At 45.6% G+C, this 14084-nt stretch overlaps 1 protein-coding gene across 10 annotated transcripts in view; it reads right to left on the bottom strand.

Annotated features, from left to right (window-relative positions):
* LOC125000865 (dedicator of cytokinesis protein 9-like) overlaps positions 1 to 13253 on the bottom strand; it is a 41539-nt gene extending 28286 nt beyond the window's left edge. For 3 of the 10 annotated variants that reach the window (XM_047576593.1, XM_047576590.1, XM_047576594.1), the window contains exons 1-3: positions 12699 to 13252; positions 12424 to 12588; positions 496 to 612 (exon numbers count right to left, since the gene is read on the bottom strand). In XM_047576593.1, coding sequence (XP_047432549.1) covers positions 496 to 612; positions 12424 to 12588; positions 12699 to 12779 — 363 coding nt within the window. In that variant the 5' untranslated portion in view covers positions 12780 to 13252. Of the gene's footprint in view, positions 1 to 495; positions 613 to 2303; positions 2599 to 8333; positions 8736 to 12393; positions 12589 to 12698 lie in introns of those variants that run through there. The other 7 variants (XM_047576584.1, XM_047576586.1, XM_047576585.1 and 4 more) reach the window with 6 other exon arrangements.
* Between the last annotated feature and the right edge of the window lie 831 nt (positions 13254 to 14084).

Below are 14084 nucleotides of genomic sequence, written 5' to 3'. Positions count from 1 at the left end.
ACTCGTCTCGGGGTGACGTAACGCCGACGGTGACGGATTACGAGTTCTGAACATTTACTTTTACGGCCACGGGGAAAAAAATGCACGGCAGGAAACGCTCTGTAATTATAGTTATGATTGTGATTGGCCGAGTGCACTGTGTGTGCAAGTATTTGGATGTAATTGTTGTAATTTCGCCTCTTCACCGCAGTGTAATTGAAGGATTTAAGGGATTGTTTGTTTGTATTCTATTCTTCTTAAAAGCATTTCTTCACACAATGCCGGCTTTTCTATTCCACTTCTTTCTAATGCTCCTCTCCCGACTAATAAGCTGCCTCATGTGCGACTAATTTCCTCGTTATTCCAAGTCAATGCGAGGACTGAGGTGTTAAATTTGCATTGGGTGGATGTTTATGGCGGCTGTCAGGATCCAAAGAGACACTTCAGAGCTGCTCCCTGTGTGAGCGCCTCCAGACTGTGATCGATTAATAACTCTCACATCCTCTCTCTCGTTACCTGGAAGTCGTCCGTGGGGAACTGCAGCATGTCCCGTAAAACATCGCTGAGGATCTGGGTCTTCCTCTGCACGAGAACGCTCTCGTAGTCCAGGGGCTCTATGATCTTCGGTTTTACCTAAAGGAGAAGAACGTCAGTCCATCAACAACCAGAAGCGATGAGTGGATAAATAAGGGTATTGTTGCTTGGGTTCTCAGATGTGTTACAGACCGGTCATTGTCCCACAGAGGTTGCAATGAATGTGGGTTAAGAGGGGAGTAAATGCTGCTGGGTGAGGGAAGGGATGGATGGATGGATGGATGGATGAGTAAGAGTCTGTGCCCCCTCGTACCAGCCACAGTGTCACGAGCTCACGTTCACAACCTGAACTAGATAAACTGCAGCTATTCACATCGTCTCTGTGCTGAGAAAGTCCAGGACTGGCTGGAATATATCGAGGAGGAGGAGTTCACTTCATAACTTAAAGGGCTTTGCATGCATTGATGTTCAGGACAGCAGCAGATCGTGAGATTAAACCTTTGCCCCCGGGAGAGTAGATATCGACTGTAACATTCCTCAGAAAAGACCCGGGGGAGCTCCTCCAGCGAGTCCTCTCTCATAAACCCTGACTGTGGTGTTAGAAGACGGATCATATGGCAAACATGTACAGCTTTGTTTGTATATGGCAGTAAACAGCTGTCTGGTCGGAGATAAAAAAGAAATGTATTAATTGTTTTAAATACGCATTTGAACTGCTAAGAATGTAACGTCAATAGCAGGGCGACGGGCTACCGTAACAATTATAATATGCGCGCAACCTTTTTTTGGTCATTCATAAAAAGCTAGAATTGGGGACCCAAAATGGGGACTATCCCCTTAAATCAACCTAAACACCCCCCAAACAACCGACACGGCGCCTTTTCGATTCTGCCGCTTCATTTTTCAGACCTTTCCATCTTCACCACACCTCATGCTACATTGAAAATTCATATCATAACTAAAAGAAAAAAAAAATATCAGTATTCAGTATGAATTGGTGTACCACCCAACCTCGACAGCCCAATCAGTTCCCAACAGAGTGACTCCCGACCAATAGAAGCAACAGTTGCTCTTCTTGAAATATGAATGAGTGATAAAAACTACTCACAGTTTACCGGCCAAGAGTTTGAAACCGATCACGAGCTACGTACTACTAAGAGTTTGGATGCATTTGGTTCCAGATTATTTGGATTAGCCTCCTGGTCTGGGTCCAACGATCACATACTAAAGCGAGGCCAATTAAGCAATTATATTTTCATATCCACAAACGAAATGGTGTAATGTGAATATACTCCCTCCATGCTGCACCTCTCAGCCCTTTGGATGGAGAAGATCATCTGATAAGGAGAAATTTGTCGGGCGTTTTTCCAGCCAGACAGACAAAAACAAAAAGCAGCTGCGAACCGGCGCGACTTCAGAGCATCACCAACACATCCCAGAGAGAGATTAGAGTCGAGACCGGCGAAGGTGCGCTTCTAATTTTAGTTTAATTACGCCCCGATCAATTATTCCGTGGCTAACTTTGTCTAAACTCCCCGGCTCGGAGGCAGGGGAACGGTTAATGAGCGGGGGGACGCAAGTGTTCCACTTTCCAAAAAAAGCTGCAGACCCCTGGAGAGGTGTACCCTCAAGCTGCTATTTCCCATTTCCGTCCAAACCCTTTAAAAAAAAAACTTCAAAGCTGCCCTCAGTTGAAAGAGAGTCTAAAACAATCACATCACTTTAGCAAACAACTTTCCCAAGGACGTTGTTTCTGAATTCACTCAAACGATGGTACGGTAGAGACTCACCACCTGTAACCCTGCCTCCACCTCCGCTTCAATCTCAGCCAGGCTCTTGTACTGCTGCGGGGACTCTATCACCATCTCCCTCTTGGGGGCTTTCCCGGCCCGGCCCTGCATGGTGCCTCGGTCCCTGACTCGCGTCCGAGCCCCTAGGAGCGGGCGCCTGCCGTCATGGCGTTAAAAAAAAAAGGGGGGGGGGGGTTCGGCGTCAGGCGGCGGAGGCTGCGAGAGCTCAGCTGACGTCCGGCAAGATCCCCTCCGTGCTCGATGCCTCCCTTCTCCCTCCGTCTCCCTGCTCCGCTGCTCTCTCTGCCTCTCATCGGAGGGGTAGGGCCCCTCCCACCCTCACAGCTGTGCAGATGTGGGAGTGTGTGTGTTTGTGTGTGTGTGTGCAGCAGTGATTTGTCAGGAAAGGGAGGGGTCCGCTCCCCCGTTAAAAACTTGGACGGGGCCCAGAGATCGTGGCGTCACGAGCTCTACCTACCTGCCTATTGTTTCTAAGAGGAAATAATAATAAAACAAAACACCGCCCGTGTCAGGATTTTGTTAATTTATGGAATATACCAACGTAAATATGTGTGCCACTTTCCATTGGTTGTAAAAACAGCATCACATTTAAGTGAGCACCTGCAGAGACGCAATGATGATCGGCTACAAAGAGCTGCCATTAGCCTCTAAACTAATCCAACACCACATCAGTGGATTTTAGTTTTCTACGGTGTCCTGGAAGGGACATGGGATTGCAGATGTTTGAAGTGATAAGCAAATTTTTTTTATTTGTTTTTTTTAATTAAAAATAAAATATGCAACATTTCGGGAAAACTGGACTTTGCAGAATTTCCTCAAGGTCTCGTAAAAGTAGCATTTTCTTGTTTTTTTGTTGCATGAATTAAGTTCCTCAGAGCATCTTCTCAAACATCTCGGTCGTATAAATGCGGTTTGTTGACTCGATGAAGAATGCGTGGGAACTGAGGATTACGAAGGAAAGGACGTGAAAGTTTCTCAACATGTTGTTTCCCTCCAACCGGGATTCATAACCGTACCGCAGATAAAAACTCACTAAAAATAACTATCAGCGTCCACACTGTCAGTATTTAGACATTGATGTGAGTTGATGGAGTTCTCCTCTCTCCTGCTACGTCGCTCCGTTTGAACTGTTCCTCTCCACATCCGCCGGAGCGGGCAGCCACAGCGGGGTCCGCTGAAACGCTTCCTCCTTCCCCGGCTCTCGGACACACCGTCCCGCTGCTTCGGTTTTGACTTGCCCCCTTGTTTCTCCGCTCAGCCGCTCGCCTTTTATCTCCAGAGGCGCCTCGGCTCAGCTGTTTCCTATTGGAGCGTGTGTGTGTTTCATAGAGATGACATTTAACGTTCTCAGAGAGGAATTACTGGGAGTAGATTTATACAAATCCTTTATTTTGGATTTTTTCTTTTCGTGCTGTGTTATGCACGACTCCCAAACCGCACTGATATTTACAAGTCTTTCTGACTCATCGAGCTTTGTTAATAACTCATCCAATTATCTCCGTGCGTTGAGAAGTTGGGGGCTCTCCCGGGGCACGAGACGGCCGAGACGTCAGGGAGGGGAGACGGCGTGCCACGGGTCACACCGACTTCAAAGGCTGTCGCTCCGAAACCCAGTGTGAGTTTTGTATCGCGCGCTTCTCTTGGCATTTGCATAAGTTGTTTTAACTGTATTCGCTTCAAAGGGACTTATTCATGGGCTTCGCGAGGCAAAAGAGTTTCCATCAATAAAGTTACAATAAAGAAAGATTAGTCTTCTTTAGATTTTTAATTTTTTTCTTACAATATGCCCGTGGGTCCGAACATAGAGCTACATTAGCTGACTTAGGATAGATTATTTAAACCAGGGGTCTTCAACGTTTTTCAGGCCAAGGACCAGGCCTCCATTTATCCATTTACTAAAATTTGTTGGATTCATGTTAATACGTTTTTAAATAATTTTTAATTTCCGGGCTAAAATTAAAAATGTATGTATAAAAAATGTCTAATCAACCAAAAATTTTTGCAACCACCCCTGCAGTACCTCTACGGAGCCCCTAGGGGTCACAAACCCCTTGTTATAGTCATTTAAAAATGGAATAACACAAGTATTCTCTGTAAAACTGTAAATCTGAGATATATATTTTGACACTGATTTGTCTCTAAGATGTTTCGACCCCGTTCACACGTTGAGACGTTAATGGGTCGTTGATGGGGTGTAATTCATTGGGTAAGGAAGAGCGGATTAAATAAAATCCTCCAAAAGCAGGAACCAGACCCTTGTCATGTGATTTCCTGTTGGGCAACACCCACAGATGTCCCTAATAAAAATCTACACTCCCCACTCGTCTCTTAGGACTTAGAACTGGAGGAGCTGCTTCGGTTAAACGCCTTCACGAAACTATACAAGTCCAGTTGTTTTTTTTTAATTTAGTTTCCCTACATTAAAATTTCTGAACTACAATAAAACGAATGCATAATCTGTTGGAAACTTCCTTTTTAAGAGCCGTATTAAATTCAATAATGTGGGAAAATGCTGAAGAAATGGAAGTAAAGATTTGAAGCTGGTTCTGGTGTGACCGTCCTCTGCCCCTCGCTCTCTAAAAGGAACTGCTGACTGCGCTGCGTCCCCGTCGTCCTGCGGAGGCCTCAGAGACAGCGTCACCAGCCCAGGCGTGATAATCAGCCTCTTGTCAAGATCCCCCGGCTGCGCTGAGGTCATCCGGGCGTCGAGCGCCCACATTTCTGGAGCCCTCTCACGCCATCACGCTTCCCCGGGACCGCGGCTGGCGGCGCGCCAGCGAACGCCGCGAGGACGCTTCGGTTTTGCAGGACCGTCTGCGTAATAGCTCCGCGTAAAAAAAAAAAAAAAAATGTTTTCAGAGGAGGCTGTTTTCACACAGCTTGAACCAATTAGGACATGCGAGTCTTCCACGCCCTTCCCGGGAGGCGTGCGCGGACGCACACACGTGAAGACGCGGGGCTTCGCACAAGTCCGTGGAGGATTGCGTAAGGGCGGGCTGACGTAATGTTTGGGAGAAAACCGTCGCTGCAGGCGCCCGGGAGGGAGAGGGCGTGAGGGTGTTGCCCCGAAAAGAAGCGAAAGTTCCCCTTCGCAGATGCAGTAATCACGTGAAAGGTAGCTGCCTGACCTGACACCCACTCATCCGTCACAACACAGCCAACTGTGCAGGTTAGCCATTTGCGTTACCGTGGCTACAGGTGGCGCAAGGAAAAACATGTGGGATGAGTTAAATAAGACATGAGAAGAGGGGGTTCCCGAGATCCTGATGATGTCAGAGCTCCCGGAGGTGCTGAGAGACTTTATAGCAACACCAGCTGAAGGACTGCATGGGATAAACTGTAACGAGTCTGTGGAGGAACCATTAGCAGCGTGTTAGCTGAGGTCGACCGTCTACTGTTGTTTAAGCTCTGATTAGGGGAGCTGTGGTCTTGTGGTTAAAAAAAGCAGACAAAGTTCACATCCTTGGCTGTTCAGCTCCAGTTTCTGCGGCTGTTCGTTAGCAAACATGATCGGTAACAGGACAAATCCAGCTTCCTAACCGTGTAGCGTTTCTCTTTTGTGGTGCGGCTCAGACTATTCAAAGGAGGTGCTATGTCACAATTGGTTTTACATTTTAAAAGACTCCTCCTTTTCATGAAGTCCAGCAAGTCAATCCAGTGTGATCTTTTTCTTAAACAAACCAGTTAGAATAATGAGGCTTTGCGAAAGACTTGCAGTATAATAATACATCTATTCGCAAAAACCTATTCGCACGGGATTAGTTTTACTTGAGAACATCCTGTGATTCAGATATCACCCCCTACGTCTGTGTTTCATGTGGCGCATGCACACGGGATACTCAAATTCACATTGCGTAGTTATGGCTCTGCTACTTTCCATCTTACTCCACTGCCTGTCAGAGACAGTTTTAATTACTTTGCAAATTATAATGGATGACAAAAATATTTTTGGTATTATTTATCCCGGGTAACAAATTACCAATGACCTGTCAGTATTTAAATCAGCTCCACCTTTACTGATGAACACATTAATGGTAGATTTAATGGTTTAGTTCATCTAAATGGGCAAATAGTTCTGTGACATCTCAACTTTGTGCTCTAACATCTGTCCAAATTTTGAATTATAAAACATCCATCATAATTCTTAAGTGACAAGAGGCAGAAAAAAAGCTGCAAATCAAACAAAAATCTCCAAAAAAATATAAACTCACCCCTAAATCACAGATTTAGATTCACACTGGATTAGTTTTTATCAGAGAACTGCTTACAAATCACGGACATGGACGATTCACACAGGATTTGTTTTACCTGGGGAACTTGGGTAATTCCTAATAATCACAGATGTCGTCTATGATCTTGATGGAGCTAAAAGCTAATCCTGGTCATTAGCAGACCCTTGTCAGAACCAAGTAGCTACAACAAGTCCCTGGTTTACTTGGATGTGCTACGAACATCTTCAGGAAGTGAAATTACTTAAATAAAGGAAGGAAAAATCTAATGTTTTCTGTGAAGATGTTCCAGTATAGTGCAGTGTATATTTTCTTCCACATTAAGAACAACCCAATTAAAGGTCCCATATTACACAAAATTCACTTTATAAAGGTTTTCGAACAATAATATGTGTCCGTACAGCCGATGTATGGGGCCTCAGAAGTGACAAAATTCTGTCACTTACCTCACGTCCATGCTCCACTTTTTTAGCGAATGTGTGCTCAAACAGGCAGATCTGACATTTTTCCCTTCTTGACGTTATGCGGGGAAATAACCACTCCCTCCAGTAGTAGATACTGCCTTTGATCCGCCCCCCCCGAGATAGATGAGCCCGCCCTCTAAAATTACAGAGCGGGTGCCATTTTTTCTCCTCGCAAACGCACATGGCAAAGCTATGAGCAAAGCACGACCATTGCTCCGTTGTTGGCTGCATCAACAAACCGTAACAGTTAGCGGAAGCTAGCGTTAGCTACATCTGGGTCAGATTCTGGTTCAAACTGGTAAGGTTGAACGACAGCGCCTCTATCAGCCATAGTCATAAATCCACCGTAAATATTAGCGCATGGTAAAACCAGCAAAAGCCGCATCCTCTCCTCCTGAGAGGGGCGTGGAGGAGGCGTGGACAGACACACCTCATCAGCATTTAAAGGTACAGACACAGAAACAGCCTGTTCTCAGTAGAAATCACTAGAGCGACTTTTTGACTGGTTGAAATTCAGGACCAAGGATGAATTTGGGGGTAAAACACTTTGAAAACGATGCTGTGGACCTCTGACGCCTATATGAAATTGTTGAAAAAAATGTATAACATGGGACCTTTAATATTAAATAAAGGGCTGCTAGTGTTGTTTTTACGAGAAGGGTTGTACGGTCCCAACCACCGCTTCTTAATGGCTGTAAAAGAAAACATATCCGGAAGTAATAATGGTTTCTACACATGCAACCAATCCCACTTAACCTCCACGCTATTGATTGTCCATTAAATCCCTTTGATTCGACGCGGGGCTGACTCCTGGCTAATGGAGCTAACTTGAGGAAAGTAGCTTAATGCAGCATTGCAGGGAAATAACAGCACGGCTAAAAGATAAACAAAAATATAATTAAAAAAAAATCCCTTTTCTCAGTTTTAGACTTGTGCACGATTCATTTTAAAATTTCTTGGGGGCCACATGTTAAGCTTTTGATGTGCTGCTCCAGTGTAATCAGGGGCAAGGGGAGATGGATTTGAATTGAAATCTAGTTCCTCGGGGGAGTCTATTAGTGAGATTTGGAGTCAAATTCTGCTGGTCCGTGCAGCAAGGCGTGTTAAATCCGACTGTTCTCCCCTCCACGCGTAAATTATTCATCTCTTCCTACCCAGCTTCAAACAAACTAACCAGAGCAATTGTTGCTAGTGGGGCTACTGATGCAAACAGGAAGACAGAATCGCTCCGACACAGTAACAATCTGCCGCACGCATTTACGCACGAACACGCAGGCGAAAAAAAGGAGTTTCCGTTTAGAAGTCGGCTCTTTTACCAAAGCTGTGGTGGGAATCCAGAGTTGAGACCCCCTCAGACTTGACGTCTCCACGTCGTCCTCCTCATCCAGAGCCCCGGACTCCACCGCCCCCTTGACGTAGCCACAGTTCCTCTGGAGGATGGAGCGCAGGCTCTCCAGGAGAACCACGCTGGTGGTGCATCCCATGGTGCCACCTGGACGCTTCACCGGCCAGAAGAAGTCCTTCCGCGGGTCCGCATCCGACGCGTCTCAAAACCAAGCGTGCGGAGACGCCGTTTCCTCCCGCCTGCTGCAGGGATGGAGGGATGAGAGCGCGGAGCGGCGAGAGCCGAGGTCTCGTTCAGTCGGAGCAGGGCGTCGACTCTCTGACTCCTTCCTTCCTCCTTCTGCTTCGGGGTGAGGATGCTCAGTCGCTCTCTCTCTCTCTCGCTCCCTCCCTCCCTCCCTCCTCCACTCATATCTCTGACTCTGCACGCTCTGTCATCAGACTCTTTACCAACAAAGAAGCGCACACACACACACACACTCACCCACACATAAATCCTCGGAGAACGCTTCACTCTTTCCCTCCGCCTCCTGTGCCAAGATGCAGTCATCTTCCTGATGTCATTTAAATGCTCTCGGGGACGTGAAAAAGGAAGGATCTCTCGTGGCCACGTGTTGCCAGGCTGCGTCTCCGGATCCCGTCTCGATCCAGAAACGAGGACGCACGCCGAACAATAGAGGCTTGTTCATGTGGGATAATTTATCCCATGAAATACATGAAATAATTCATCAGCGGTTGACACACTCACCTACTTTTAAATGCATGATGCAGCAAAATGGGGAAAGAATTCAAATATCTCCATGAATTAAATCCCCCAAACGCCCGTTTAACTCGTTTCTGTGACTGCAGCGTTTTCGGCAGCACTCTCCTAATGACGCCGCCTCATTAGAGGACGCATTAATGGGATGAAATCAAACCGCAGACCTGCAATGAACCCGGTAACCTTTCTGCAGAGACTTTGCACCAGACGGCAAAATTATTTCTTTAGGATCTTTCACGAAAGCTGGATTAAAGTCGACAAAGAGTTTGGGGAGCGATGTTTTTGGTGAATGGTGTTCACTCATGTTTGTACACGCCGGCATTTTTCACAGCACAAAAGAAGCAAAATTAATTAAGTAACACTTGTGTGAAGTATGCACTGCACTAAGAAAGCACTCTGCCTTTACATGTTTAAATTCCTACACGGTTGTTCCACTTCACTGTGAAGACGAAGCACATGCGCCTCTGCCGCCCCCCGCAGGCCGCCCCTCGCCCTGCAACAACACTGAAACCTGATGACTCGCTGGAAAATAAATAAAAAGCCAGACGAGGCTTCTTACCTCATCTCTCTCTTTTTTTCTTTCTTTCTTTTTTCTAAAAGGATCTGGAAAAGCCTTTCCTGCACGTACACAGGGACGAGACGCAAGAGTGTGTGCAAAGAGCCGGAGAGCTCTGAGTTCTGCAGAATGTATCACTACCTGTAGGTGCTTGAGGTGCTTTTACTGTGTTGGTGTCACATTTATCCACTCGTCGTTGAATGAACTGATTGAAACAAGTTGCAAGCAGCTATAAAATATAAAAAAAGGCTACAAAACGTCTACTTTTACACATCGAACTGGGTCAGAGGAAATTTTTTATGTTCACTGCCCAATTTTTTTGCAGCAACTGTTTTGTTCATCATGGCTGTTTCCAAGAAACGTAACAATCTCTTCTCAAGTTAAAGGATCGAGCTCGAGTGCATCGAGAGAAAATTCTGGTCGTAATGTTACGGCTGACTCCCATCCACGCTTGAACCCCCTTTTCCTCTGGCACCGTGACACGGATCTGTCACTGCGGGAATTTGCAAAGCAGTCTAAACACGAAACGCGCCCCCTCCCTCCCCTCCCGCCCTAATGATCCCGAGGCAGTTTCTTCCAATAAACAGAAGTGAGAGAAGACAAAAAAAAAAAAAAATGAGCGTAAAAAGATGTTGCAAGAAGCTGAAAGCGCTCTGGGTCGCGGAGACGAAACCGTCCGCCTGACGGGAATAACGCGGCGCTCCAACGGAACGAGCTTCAAAGACGTGAAAGGAAGGAGGCACGGCGTCAGGGTCGTGTCACCGAGGAGGAATTTCTTTCTGAATTACATCAGAGCTGCTTCGTCTGTCTTTGATCAGAGACGCACACAAACACACACACACACACACACACATGCCAGACCGGCCGCAGGATTTCACTCCAGCGCTGAGGTCGCCTAAATAAAGAAGGCCTGAAAACCACACGGTGAGAAAAAAAAGCAGAAAAGCCGCTTCGCTTTCAGTATCACCGTGACACAGATATGGGTCAGCGGCGCTAAAGCATCTGCAAATCTGCAGATTATCTCTTTTTTTTTTCTAATCGGACCAAATCCGTTTGAGTGGAATTTCACAGTTGAGGCGGTGGAGCTAAAAATGGTAGGTGGTCGGAGCGCAGGGGTAGGGTTTCTCACACTCAGTGGGGGTTTTCTGTCGGTTTTCCACGTCACTCATGCGCATGCATGAATAAACGAGTAAATACACACAGACTGGAGGCAGTAAAAAGAGTTTCCCACAGTTGGGAGTGATTATTAAAAGTGCAGGGGCCTCCAGTTTGTTTACTAGGAGCGGGGTCTGGGACCGAGAAGGTTTCTCGCATGTGTGTGCGTTCATAATTCATGGTCCCCCGGGCGCATGGTGTGACAGAAGAGTTTTAAAAATAGCCGGGACACCTACGGTCCTCTCATCCATTATTTAATGCCGCGGGATGAGGCCAAGAACTGATGATATTTAACATCTTTAATCGAACAATTCCTGCCACACCAGTTTGAGGCGTTTGCATAGTTCCTGCGGTTTTTCCCCAACGTCACACACTGGACCTGCTTTGTCCCGGATCACGTCAGCGTGAAGGCTCAGAGTCAAATGAGCAGGAGAAACAGCTGCACCATAAGTTCAGTCAGAAATAGCCCGGTGGCTGAGGCCGCGCCGTGTTTGGTCGCCACAGTCACTGAAAAGACTAAATCTACACAAATGGAAGAGAATCGACAGCGACAATAACACACGAACAGATCCAGATGTGATAAAGGATAGTGCTCAGAGCTAACGCAGCTTTCCTAAGAACAACTAAAAGCAGTTTCCCCCGAGTCTGAGAATGACATTAGTGTGAAATAACTTCTCCAGCCAAGGAGCTGTCACGCAGCTAATACAGACGTGCTGCAGGTGGGTTTTGTTCCCGGCCCACAGCTGCTCGTTCCCCGTTTCCAGCTCTTCACGCTGAGCTGAGCTAACGGCTCAGGAGTGTGACGCAATTAGCGCCGCGCGCGGTTTCCGGTGCGTGAATGATGACTTCACGGTGACCTGAGACCTGCCCCCATCACGGACTCATTAATATGTGGCGCTCAGCAGCTGGAACCTGCCCCCCCTCCTCCCCCACTCCCCATCCTCCCCCCTCATCTCCATCTCAGCCAAAACCGGAGCTCACGCTCTCTGATCAGCTTTAATGCCAATTAAATAAGGACTTTATGAATGGAAACGCATCTGCAACTTGGATAACATTTAATACTACACTATACTGTACTATACAGCTTTTAAAACGACGACTCGTCCAAAAGCCTGAACGCACCATGTGTTCCTCTCCTGCACAAGATCAAATCATCCTCATTTACATGAGAGTCATCGCGCAGGACCGATAAGTCGCAGAAAACGACATTCAGACGAGTTAAAAAAAAAAAAAAAAAAAAAAAACGAGTGCGCGCATCCACACGGTCAGAAACGTCCTCTCATTACTCATCTGTTTCTGACAAACCTATCCGGTTGCAAGGTGCAGCCACGGCTCAGATGACACTGAAGATGCGTGTGCACGCATGTGTGTGTGTGTGTGTGTGTGTCCTTAAGAGTTGCCGGTGTATGTTTCAGTTACCTGGTTACCTCTTTGAGAAAACTGTAACAAGAGCATCGAGAGCGCGCACAAGATGTGTGAATAAAAAGTGATGGATGGATGGTTTAGAAAAAAAAAAAAAGACACTGCGTTATTGTGCGCATCGTTTGGACTCTTTCCTCACCGTGCTCGGTGTAACAGAGTGCGTCCTTACCATCAGCACCGACGTCCTGACGGCCTCGGAGACGCTCTGCCTCAGCTCTGCGGCGGTGCCCGGCTTGTTGAGCCCCCGGGTGAACTTCCTCGCCTCGGGTGGAGCAGAAGCCATGGCGTGAGCCCGCGGTTCATCAGACACACAGGTGACGGCGAGAGCAGACCCCTAAAAAAAAAAAAAAAAACACTCTACGCCCCCTTTCGGGATGTCCGACGTGCGTAAAAACCTCCCCTCCCCGGTGCTTGTTTTTATTCCGCCATCGTGCGTCTGTTTACCTCCGGTCTGTGCTGCTGTGTCGGTCGCGGCAGACACCCCGGTCCAGGATCCCCGGCTATGGCGCAACCGGAGAACTGCATCCAGCCCAGAGCCTGAAACGCTCTGTCCCATCAGCAGAGGCCCCTCTCGGAAACTGGCACGCCCCCCTTCCTCCCTACATCACAAGCAGCCGCGTAAACTAATTCATAAAAAAAAAAAAAAAAACTACTCCGTGCGCCATGCCCGCGTTATTTACGCACTGTGGCCACGTGACGTGCGCTTCTTTAAAGCTCACCTCATCGCGTTTTCTGCTTCTGGTGACACTGTTTCCATAGCGGGCAGCGCTGTGGATGTATGCACAGTTTAAAATGAGGCGCAGACGCGTGTTCGTGAGGTTATATAACTGCAGACTGCGGGCAGCAGACTCCTGGGTGCGGGGTAACATCGCCACCTGCTGGAAACAACGCGGCTGCACCTTCGGGGTCTGCGCTTCAGGGTTTAAACCTTTAAACTAACCTGTGTGGAAAGTTTTGTGACCGCACAGCGGCAGTAAAGTAACGCGGATCATTAATAACCGGGGATGCCTTCACTGGCAGTGGGAAATACTGAATTTGTGGGAAAACTACTATTATTATTAATTAGATATGTTGTTTAAATATTATCAGTGCCACAGATTAATGTAATAAATATTTCAAAATGATTTGTTATTTATTATATTATTATTATTATATGATGAAGACTATTAACACAAATTCTACATTATTTGCAAAATCACCATAATAATTATAATACCAGCTCTTTAACGGTATTAATTATTGTTATTATCTATATAATACTTAATAATAATAACAATAATAATAAACAAATAATTCATTCATAATAAATAATTCGTAAATTATATTTTTTTCAAACATCATAATTATACGTGTATTGTTTTTCTTACTGTTATAAAATACTGATACGACTAATAATAATAATAATATTAATAATAATAATATGAAGAATATTTATATTTTATAAAATAAATAAGTAACTATGATAAATAAAATATTTCAAAAACCATTTGTAAAATTATGACTTACTATACAAACTCTTTGTCAATAATTAATAAACAATTAATACATAATACATAATTTGAACTGTATATTTTTCAAATTGTAAAAACATAATTATATGTGCACTGTTATTTTTTTTTAGTATACTACTACTACTATTACTACTACTACCAATAATAATAATAATAATAATAATGTTAGTACACTTGTTTAACAATTAAATTTGAAATATATATTATAATCTCATGTTATACAACAGTACGCTTTTGTAATAACATTTTGTTTTTAAAATGTTGTGTTTTCACGTTAACGTTACACTTCCCCGTGTGTTTACACAGATTTAAAATAAAA

This window comes from Mugil cephalus, chromosome 23 (genome assembly GCF_022458985.1).
Source record: "Mugil cephalus isolate CIBA_MC_2020 chromosome 23, CIBA_Mcephalus_1.1, whole genome shotgun sequence".
NCBI lineage: Eukaryota > Metazoa > Chordata > Actinopteri > Mugiliformes > Mugilidae > Mugil > Mugil cephalus.
Note: the sequence above shows the minus strand (reverse complement) of the source record. Positions and strands in the feature narration are given on the sequence as shown.